The 11,595-nt window shown below is 44.9% G+C and overlaps 1 protein-coding gene across 4 annotated transcripts in view; it reads right to left on the bottom strand.

Annotated features, from left to right (window-relative positions):
• dnase1l1 (deoxyribonuclease I-like 1) overlaps window positions 1–11,595 on the bottom strand; it is a 56,686-nt gene that overhangs the window by 24,929 nt on the left and 20,162 nt on the right. For all 4 annotated transcript variants that reach the window (XM_055932768.1, XM_055932766.1, XM_055932767.1 and 1 more), the window contains exons 5-6: window positions 8,969–9,081; window positions 3,852–3,964 (exon numbers count right to left, since the gene is read on the bottom strand). In XM_055932768.1, the coding sequence (XP_055788743.1) occupies window positions 3,852–3,964; window positions 8,969–9,081 (226 nt within the window). The remainder of the gene's footprint in view (window positions 1–3,851; window positions 3,965–8,968; window positions 9,082–11,595) is intronic.

Raw genomic sequence — 11,595 nt, forward strand, 5'->3', positions numbered from 1 at the left:
TATAGTCTACACCATCACAATAAATCCATGTAATATAGTCTACCTACACCATCACAATAAATCCATGTAATATGGTCTACCTACACCATCACAATAAATCCATGTAATATAGTCTACACCATCACAATAAATCCATGTAATATAGTCTACCTACACCATCACAATAAATCCATGTAATATAGTCTACACCATCACAATAAATCCATGTAATATAGTCTACCTACACCATCACAATAAATCAATGTAATATAGTCTACACCATCACAATAAATCCATGTAATATAGTCTACACCATCACAATAAATCCATGTAATATAGTCTACCTACACCATCACAATAAATCCATGTAATATAGTCTACACCATCACAATAAATCCATGTAATATAGTCTACCTACACCATCACAATAAATCCATGTAATATAGTCTACACCTTCACAATAAATCCATGTAATATAGTCTACACCATCACAATAAATCCATGTAATATAGTCTACCTACACCATCACAATAAATCCATGTAATATAGTCTACCTACACCATCACAATAAATCCATGTAATATAGTCTACACCATCACAATAAATCCATGTAATATAGTCTACACCATCACAATAAATCCATGTAATATAGTCTACACCATCACAATAAATCAATTTAATTTAGTCTACCTACACCTTCACAATAAATCCATGATTTATTTTAGACCGGTCTAAAGAAACATTAAAAGGTAACATGTTCTGAGTCCTCCTTATGCTCTGATCTGGCTATGCCATGTGGCTGTGGGCTACACTAGTTCATTTAGCAGGTCCTGATCTGGCTATGCTATATGGCTGTGGGCTACACTAGTTCATTTAGCAGGCCCTGATCTGGCTATGCCATATGGCTGTGGGCTACACTAGTTCATTTAGCAGGCCCTGATCTGGCTATGCCATATGGCTGTGGGCTACACTAGTTCATTTAGCAGGCCCTGATCTGGCTATGCCATATGGCTGTGGGCTACACTAGTTCATTTAGCAGGCCCTGATCTGGCTATGCCATATGGCTGTGGGCTACACTAGTTCATTTAGCAGGCCCTGATCTGGCTATGCCATGTGGCTGTGGGCTACGCTAGTTCATTTAGAAGACAGGATTTTGCTTATTATTCCGTGACATTATTTTATAGTATGAAGAATACAATTGAAAATAGCTGAATAAAATAGAAAGGATATTTTTCCCAAACGATTTCCAAAGGGAGTGGCCACATGCGGCTATTCTGTGTTGAGGGCTTAACAAAGAAACAGGTCCTCCTGTATTTTTTAGATTTTATTTATTTATTTGACCTTTATTTGTTTAGGCAAGTCAGTTAAGAACACATTTTTATTTACAATGACGGCCTACCAAGAGGCCTCCTGTGGGGACTGTACACTATCGTTCAAAAGTTTGGAGTCACTTAGAAATGTCCTTGTTTTTGAAAGAAAAGCACATTTTTTGTCCATTAAAATAACATCAAATTGATCAGAAATACAGTGTAGACATTGTTAATGTTGTAAATGACTATTATAGCTGGAAACGGCAGATTTTTTATGGAATATCTACATAGGCGTACGGAGGCCCATTATCAGCAACCATCACTCCTGTGTTCCAATGGCACGTTGTGTTAGCTAATCCAAGTTTATCATTTTAAAGGGCTAATTGATCATTAGAAAACCCTTTTGCAATTATGGTAGCACAGCTGAAAACTGTTGTTCTGATTAAAGAAGCAATAAAACGGCCTTCTTTAGACTAGTTGAGTATCTGGAGCATCAGCATTTGTGGGTTCGATTACAGGCTCAAAATGGCCAGAAACAAAGACCTTTCTTCTGAAACTTGTCAGTTTAATCTTGTTCTGAGAAATTAAGGCTGTTCCATGCGAGAAATTGCCAAGAAACTGAAGATCTCGTACAACGCTGTGTACTACTCCCTTCACAGAACAGTGCAAACTGGCTCTAACCGGAATAGAAAGAGGAGTGGGAGGCCCCGGTGCACAACTGAGCAAGAGGACAAGTACATTAGAGTGTCTAGTTTGAGAAACAGACGCCTGACAAGTCCTCAACTGGCAGCTTCATTAAATTGTACCCGCAAAACACCAGTCTCAATGTCAACAGTGAAGAGGCGACTCCGGGATGCTGGCCTTCTAGGCAGAGTTCCTCTGTCCAGTGTCTGTGTTCTTTTGCCCATCTTAATCCTAACCCGGTTCCAGGGGTCCTAGTCCTATTGCCTACATTTGGAGTTATTTGGCCACCTTAGTTGAGATACAAACTTTATCAAAACATACTGTGTCAAAACATACTGTGTCAAAACATACTGTGTCAAAACATACTGTGTCAAAACATACTGTGTTTTGATGAAGTTTGTATCTCAACTAAGGTGGCCAAATAATGTAATTATGATTTGAAAATGTCGGGGGAAAAAATGCATGGGCTGTTTCTTGCCTGAGACTGCACGTGCTGGGCATCATTCAATACTAATATTCACACTACTCAGACTATTCTCAATTTAATCTTGTTTTTACATATAGTAAATAATATACGTCATTTGGCCACTATCATGCACCTGTTGGAACAGGGGGGAAAATCCTATCATCCGTATGCAAAAAATATTGGTCACATTGGGCGCCGAATACAACAGGTATGTACTTTACGGTGAAATGCTGACTTTCAAGCCCTTTCCCAATGAGCCCATTCCAACATTTGAGTAGCGAGAGGAGGATGCTGTTCCCGCGGCCAGGTAAGTTGCTCCAGTTGAAAAGAGATGTGCTTCATATTAGGAACGTTGAGAAATAAATATAGCGGGCCTAGCCAATAGAAAGCTGATCCTCCTCAGGCCTAGCCTATAGAAAGCTGATCCTCCTCAGGCCTAGCCAATAGAAAGCTGATCCTCCTCAGGCCTAGCCTATAGAAAGCTGATCCTCCTCAGGCCTAGCCAATAGAAAGCTGATCCTCCTCAGGCCTAGCCAATAGAAAGCTGATCCTCCTCAGGCCTAGCCTATAGAAAGCTGATCCTCCTCAGGCCTAGCCAATAGAAAGCTGATCCTCCTCAGGCCTAGCCTATAGAAAGCTGATCCTCCTCAGGCCTAGCCTATAGAAAGCTGATGGGATCCTCCTCAGGCCTAGCCTATAGAAAGCTGATGGGATCCTCCTCAGGCCTAGCCTATAGAAAGCTGATGGGATCCTCCTCAGGCCTAGCCTATAGAAAGCTGATCCTCCTCAGGCCTAGCCTATAGAAAGCTGATCCTCCTCAGGCCTAGCCTATAGAAAGCTGATGGGATCCTCCTCTTTTTAATAGAGGCCATCAACTCTGTTTTCTCACGCAATTGCATTGCCTATATAAATTTTGCGCAACAGGAACACTTATTTAATAACATGCATCATCCAGCTATGAGGAGCTTGCTGTGCAACAGGTGAGCCTATTCTGCTCAAACTCTGAATGCCAGGGCTCTTATGACGTGTTTGATTTGATTTTCGATTGAATTTCCATCGACGTGAGTGATTAGAGGGACAATAGAGTGCTGAGTACCGGCCATTAGAGACTGACCGTTAACCAGTCTGGTAGGCTACTAACGACAGTTACCGTGACTGTCAGCCTAGTGACGGTCAGTGTGGCAGTAATAGCTGATACAGCCCTAACCAGGTGACAACCACGACACACAGTAAAGTAAAAACATGCACAGCCCGGGATTAAAGCTTGTAGCCTGTTTTAAATGTAATGTTTGTGGAGATTGCATTAATGGTAAGCGGTGTATATGTCGGCCCAATGAGAAATGTCCTTTTAAATGGCGCATTAAGACACAAAGCATGATTGGATCGAGTTCTGGCCACAGAAACACTGTTACCTCTGTCTTCCATTTCTTCTTGACATCCAGGAAGACATCGTAGAGGGCATCGATCTCTTTAGTAGCGTTGGTGGGAGTGGTGTGCTGGGGTACTAACACAAAGTCCCGTATGGCTGGAGAGAATGAGACAGAGAGATGGTTTAAGAGAGAGATAGAGAGGATGAGACAGAGAGATGGTGTGAGAGAGAGAGAGATGATGAGATAGAGAGATGGTGTGAGAGAGAGATAGAGATAGAGAGATGGTGTGAGAGAGAGATAGAGAGGATGAGATAGAGAGATGGTGTGAGAGAGAGAGAGATGATGAGACAGAGATATGGTGTGAGAGAGAGAGAGAGAGGATGAGATAGAGAGATGGTGTGAGAGAGAGAGAGATGATGAGACAGAGATATGGTGTGAGAGAGAGAGAGAGAGGATGAGATAGAGAGATGGTTTGAGAGAGAGAGATGATGATGAGACAGAGATGGTGTGAGAGAGAGATAGAGAGGATGAGATGGTGTGAGAGAGAGATGATGAGACAGAGAGATGGTGTGAGAGAGAGAGAGATGATGAGATAGAGAGATGGTGTGAGAGAGAGATAGAGATAGAGAGATGGTGTGAGAGAGAGATGATGAGACAGAGATATGGTGTGAGAGAGAGATAGAGATAGAGAGATGGTGTGAGAGAGAGATAGAGAGGATGAGACAGAGATATGGTGTGAGAGAGAGAGAGGGGATGAGAGAGAGAGAGGATGAGAGAGAGAGAGGGGATGAGAGAGAGAGAGGATGAGACAGAGAGATGGTTTGAGAGAGAGAGAGATGATGAGACAGAGAGATTGTGTGAGAGAGAGAGAGAGCGAGGATGAGACAGAGATGGTGTGAGAGAGAGAGAGATGATGAGACAGAGAGATGGTTTGAGAGAGAGAGAGCGAGGATGAGACAGAGATGGTGTGAGAGAGAGAGAGAGATACAGAGAGTGAGTGAGAGAGAGAGAGAAAGAGGCAGGAAGAGAGTGAGAGATGCAGGAAGAGAGAGACGGAGAGTGAGAGAGATACAGAGACAGAGAGTGAGTGAGAGAGAGAGAAAGAGGCAGGAAGAGCGAAACGGAGAGTGAGAGGGTTACAGAGAGTGAGTGAGAGAGAGAGAGAAACTCAGTGAGCACAGTCTGGCTATAGAGACCGGTCGTCACAGACAAACCTGGCTGCCCAGAGAGGACAGGCTGTGCTCACTCTGCTCCAGAGGAGAGGTAGAGACAGAGGTGCATTTCCTACTACACTGTGACAAATACTCAGACCTAAGAACATATTTCTTTCCCAAAATTATAACTCAATACAAAGAATTTGAAACTATAAAAGATGAAGAAAAAATCAAATATTTATTGGATGAAAAGCCAAATATGTGTCCTCCTGCCACAACCTGAGGGACAGCCAGTGAAAAATGCAAAGTAATGTTGATAATATTTCCCATTTAGCTTAGTTTTGTTTTGTCTTTCATACCAGGTCATATGTCTTCTCAAGTCATATTGACACTGGTCTACTACTGTTGCTTTAATTTATTGTTGTTCTGATTAATATTGTTGTTGTAGTTGTTGTTAATGGTAATCCCATGTCCACTACTACTATTATTATTACTGTTGGTCCCACCATTTATTTATATATAAATATATATATATATATTTTGTATATATATACATATATATTTGATTTTTATTTTTCGATATGTATACTTTGACAATGTAAGTAATAATGAACTTACCATGTCAATAAAGTCAATTGAATTGAATTGAATTGAGAAAGAGGCAGGAAGAGAGTGAGAGAGGCAGGAAGAGAGAGACGGAGAAAGTGTGTTTGTGCGTGTGTATCTATATATTATCTGTGTTATACACTGCTCAAAAAAATAAAGGGAACACTTAAACAACACAATGTAACTCCAAGTCAATCACACTTCTGTGAAATCAAACTGTCCACTTAGGAAGCAACACTGATTGACAATAAATTTCACATGCTGTTGTGCAAATGGAATAGACAAAAGGTGGAAATTATAGGCAATTAGCAAGACACCCCCCAAAACAGGAGTGATTCTGCAGGTGGTGACCACAGACCACTTCTCAGTTCCTATGCTTCCTGGCTGATGTTTTGGTCACTTTTGAATGCTGGCGGCGCTCTCACTCTAGTGGTAGCATGAGACGGAGTCTACAACCCACACAAGTGGCTCAGGTAGTGCAGTTCATCCAGGATGGCCCATCAATGCGAACTGTGGCAAAAAGGTTTGCTGTGTCTGTCAGCGTAGTGTCCAGAGCATGCAGGCGCTACCAGGAGACAGGCCAGTACATCAGGAGACGTGGAGGAGGCCGTAGGAGGGCAACAACCCAGCAGCAGGACCGCTACCTCCGCCTTTGTGCAAGGAGGTGCACTGCCAGCGCCCTGCAAAATGACCTCCAGCAGGCCACAAATGTGCATGTGTCTGCTCAAATGGTCAGAGACAGACTCCATGAGGGTGGTATGAGGGCCCGACGTCCACAGGTGGGGGTTGTGCTTACAGCCCAACACCGTGCAGGACGTTTGGCATTTGCCAGAGAACACCAAGATTGGCAATTTCGCCACTGGCGCCCTGTGCACTTCACAGATGAAAGCAGGTTCACACTGAGCACATGAGCACATGTGACAGACGTGACAGAGTCTGGAGACGCCGTGGAGAACGTTCTGCTGCCTGCAACATCCTCCAGCATGACCGGTTTGGCGATGGGTCAGTCATGGTGTGGGGTGGCATTTCTTTGTGGGGCCGCACAGCCCTCCATGTGCTCGCCAGAGGTAGCCTGACTGCCATTAGGTACCGAGATGAGATCCTCAGACCCCTTGTGAGACCATATGAGCAGACACATGCACATTTGTGGCCTGCTGGAGGTCATTTTGCAGGGCTCTGGCAGTGCACCTCCTTGCACAAAGGCGGAGGTAGCGGTCCTGCTGCTGGGTTGTTGCCCTCCTACGGCCTCCTCCACGTCTCCTGATGTACTGGCCTGTCTCCTGGTAGCGCCTGCATGCTCTGGACACTACGCTGACAGACACAGCAAACCTTTTTGCCACAGTTCGCATTGATGGGCCATCCTGGATGAACCCCACTACCTGAGCCACTTGTGTGGGTTGTAGACTCCGTCTCATGCTACCACTAGAGTGAGAGCACCGCCAGCATTCAAAAGTGACCAAAACATCAGCCAGGAAGCATAGGAACTGAGAAGTGGTCTGTGGTCACCACCTGCAGAATCACTCCTGTTTTGGGGGGTGTCTTGCTAATTGCCTATAATTTCCACCTTTTGTCTATTCCATTTGCACAACAGCATGTGAAATGTATTGTCAATCAGTGTTGCTTCCTAAGTGGACAGTTTGATTTCACAGAAGTGTGATTGACTTGGAGTTACATTGTGTTTTTTAAGTGTTCCCTTTATTTTTTTGAGCAGTGTATATTATATTATCTGTGTGTATCTATATATTATCTGGGTTATATATTATATTATCTGTGTGTATCTGTATATTGAATGTGTATGCATTTTTGAAGCTTAAGCTTGCATGTTGGTATTTTTTGTGTTTATCATTTTAGGGAGGGAGAGAGATGGAGATAAGGAGAGACAGGGAGAGGCAGGGAGGGAGAGAGTGAGACAGAGGGAGAGGGGGAGAGAGATGAGAGAGGGAGAGAGAGAGATGGAGAGTGAAAGACAGAGAGAGATACACAGAGAGAAGGGGAGAGAGAGACAGAGAGAGAAAGAGACAGAGACACAGAGAGAGGGGGAGAGAGAGACAGAGACACAGAGAGAGGGGAGAGGCAGATATGGGGAGAGAGGCAGGGAGGGCCTTCTATTCCATCTAAAGGAAAATAAAAGTCGACATACCAATTAGGATCTGGCTAAAACTACTTGAATCAGTTGTAGAACCCATTGCCCTTTATGATTGTCAGGTCTGGGGTCCGCACACCAACCAATAATTTACAAAATGGGACAAACACCAAATTGAGACTGCATGCAGAATTCTGCCCCAGGACAGCAACACAATGAGACCCAAGCAAATCACGAGAAAATATAATTACTTGACACATTGGAAAGAATTAACAAAAAAACAAACTAGAATGCTATTTGGCCCTAAACAAAGAGTACACAGTGGCAGAATACCTGACCACTACCTGAGTTAAAGAGACAGAGAGACAGAAAGAGAGAGAGTTAAAGAGACAGAGACAGAGACAGAGAGAGTTAAAGAGTTAAAGAGACAGAGAGAGAGAGTTACAGAGACAGAGAGAGAGTTAAAGAGACAGAGACAGAGAGACAGAGACAGAGAGAGAGTTAAAGAGACAGAGACAGAGAGAGAAAGTTACAGAGACAGAGACAGAGACAGAGAGAGAGTTACAGAGACAGAGAGAGAGTTAAAGAGACAGAGAGAGAGTTACAGAGACAGAGAGAGAGTTAAAGAGACAGAGACAGAGAGAGAAAGTTACAGAGACAGAGACAGAGAGAGAGTTACAGAGACAGAGAGAGAGTTAAAGAGACAGAGAGAGAGTTACAGAGACAGAGAGAGAGTTAAAGAGACAGAGACAGAGAGAGAAAGTTACAGAGACAGAGACAGAGAGAGAGTTACAGAGACAGAGAGAGAGAGTTACAGAGACAGAGAGAGAGAGTTAAAGAGACAGAGAGAGAGAGAGAGAGTTAAAGAGACAGAGAGAGAGAGTTAAAGAGACAGAGAGAGAGAGAGTTAAAGAGACAGAGAGAGAGAGTTACAGAGACAGAGAGAGAGTTACAGAGACAGAGACAGAGAGAGAAAGTTACAGAGACACAGAGAGAGACAGATTGATTTAATCTATCATTATTCTGATTAATATTGTTGTTGTAGTTGTTGTTAATGGTAATCCCATTTCCACCACTACTGTTATTATTGCTGTTGATCCCATCATGTATTGTTATATGTGTACTTTGACAATGTACGTAATTTAAGAGAGAGAGGCGGAAAAAACAAGACTCCATGTGCTGTGTGATGTCATGTCTGAACATCTCATGATGTTCTCAACTCAATTGTTTTACTCCAATTGACCTGTAATGACATTTGACTACTGTTTGTAACACCCCTACGACAGCTCATAACAGTATTATAACAGCAGCGCTACCTGTCTTGCGGGTGTGAAGGCGGACTATGAAGGGTTCTCTGGAGAAGGCATCTTCATTTCCCGGCAACATGTCAAGATACTGGTACTGATCTGTTACTGTCACAGAGCCGATCCTACAAACACACAGGAATCAGACTTTTATAATCCTATCAAAGAGCTTGTCAGACTCAGTCCTGCACAGGTACAGGAGGAAACTTTCAACTGTAACCTTTATTTAACCTTTATTTAACTAAGCAAGACAGTTCAGAACACATTCTTATTTACAATGACGGCCTCTCGGGGAACAGTGGGTTAACTGCCTTGTTCAGGGGGCAGAACGACAGATTTTTACCTTGTCAGCTCGGGGTATAGATCCAGCAAAATTTGGGTTACTAGTCCAATGCTCTAACCACCTGGCCACCTGATCTAACCACTAGGCTACCTGCTCTAACCACTAGGCTACCTGCTCTAACCACTAGGCTACATGCTCTAACCACTAGGCTACCTGCTCTAACCACTAGGCTACCTGCTCTAACCACTAGGCTACCTGCTCTAACCACTAGACTACCTGCTCTAACCACTAGGCTAGCCTGCTCTAACCACTAGGCTACCTGCTCTAAACACTAGGTTCTAACCACTAGACTACCTGCTCTAACCACTAGGCTACCTGCTCTAACCACTAGGTTACCTGATCTAACCACTAGGCTACCTGATCTAACCACTAGGCTACCTGCTCTAACCACTAGGCTACCTGCTCTAACCACTAGGCTACCTGATCTAACCACTAGGCTACCTGCTCTAACCACTAGGCTACCTGCTCTAACCACTAGGCTACCTGATCTAACCACTAGGCTACCTGCTCTAACCACTAGGCTACCTGCTCTAACCACTAGGCTACCTGATCTAACCACTAGGCTACCTGCTCTAACCACTAGGCTACCTGCTCTAACCACTAGGCTACCTGATCTAACCACTAGGCTACCTGCTCTAACCACTAGGCTACCTGCTCTAACCACTAGGCTACCTGATCTAACCACTAGGCTACCTGCTCTAACCACTAGGCTACCTGCTCTAACCACTAGGCTACCTGTCTCTAACCACTAGGCTACCTGCTCTAACCACTAGGCTACCTGCTCTAACCACTAGACTACCTGCTCTAACCACTAGGCTACCTGCTCTAACCACTAGGCTACCTGCTCTAACCACTAGGCTACCTGCTCTAACCACTAGGCTACCTGCTCTAACCACTAGGCTACCTGCTCTAACCACTAGGATACCTGCTCTAACCACGAGGCTACCTGCTCTAACCACGAGGCTACCTGCTCTAACCACGAGGCTACCTGCTCTAACCACGAGGCTACCTGCTCTAACCACTAGACTACCTGATCTAACCACTAGACTACCTGCTCTAACCACTAGAATACCTGTCTCTAACCACTAGACTACCTGTCTCTAACCACTAGACTACCTGTCTCTAACCACTAGGCTACTTGCCGCCCCCAATAAAGGTGATGATGACATACTGCTCCTGGTAGCCAGGTGTCCTGGTCTCACCTGAACACATACTGCTCCTGGTAGCCAGATGTCCTGGTCTCACCTGAACACATACTGCTCCTGGTAGCCAGGTGTCCTGGTCTCACCTGAACACATACTGCTCCTGGTAGCTAGGTGTCCTGGTCTCACCTGAACACATACTGCTCCTGGTAGCCAGGTGTCCTGGTCTCACCTGAACACATACTGCTCCTGGTAGCTAGGTGTCCTGGTCTCACCTGAACACAAACTGCTCCTGGTAGCTAGGTGTCCTGGTCTCACCTGAACACATACTGCTCCTGGTAGCTAGGTGTCCTGGTCTCACCTGAACACATACTGCTCCTGGTAGCTAGGTGTCCTGGTCTCACCTGAACACATACTGCTCCTGGTAGCCAGGTGTCCTGGTCTCACCTGAACACATACTGCTCCTGGTAGCTAGGTGTCCTGGTCTCACCTGAACACATACTAATCCTGGTAGCTAGGTGTCCTGGTCTCACCTGAACACATACTGCTCCTGGTTGCCAGGTGTCCTGGTCTCACCTGAACACATACTGCTCCTGGTAGCCAGGTGTCCTGGTCTCACCTGAACACATACTGCTCCTGGTAGCCAGGTGTCTTGGTCTCACCTGAACACATACTGCTCCTGGTAGCTAGGTGTCCTGGTCTCACCTGAACACATACTGCTCCTGGTAGCTAGGTGTCCTGGTCTCACCTGAACACATACTGCTCCTGGTAGCCAGGTGTCCTGGTCTCACCTGAACACATACTGCTCCTGGTAGCTAGGTGTCCTGGTCTCACCTGAACACATACTAATCCTGGTAGCTAGGTGTCCTGGTCTCACCTGAACACATACTGCTCCTGGTAGCCAGGTGTCCTGGTCTCACCTGAACACATACTGCTCCTGGTAGCCAGGTGTCCTGGTCTCACCTGAACACATACTGCTCCTGGTAGCCAGGTGTCTTGGTCTCACCTGAACACATACTGCTCCTGGTAGCCAGGTGTCCTGGTCTCACCTGAACACATACTGCTCCTGGTAGCTAGGTGTCCTGGTCTCACCTGAACACATACTGCTCCTGGTAGCTAGGTGTCCTGGTCTCACCTGAACACATACTGCTCCT

Source organism: Salvelinus fontinalis, chromosome 8, assembly GCF_029448725.1.
Source record: "Salvelinus fontinalis isolate EN_2023a chromosome 8, ASM2944872v1, whole genome shotgun sequence".
Taxonomy (NCBI): Eukaryota; Metazoa; Chordata; class Actinopteri; order Salmoniformes; family Salmonidae; genus Salvelinus; species Salvelinus fontinalis.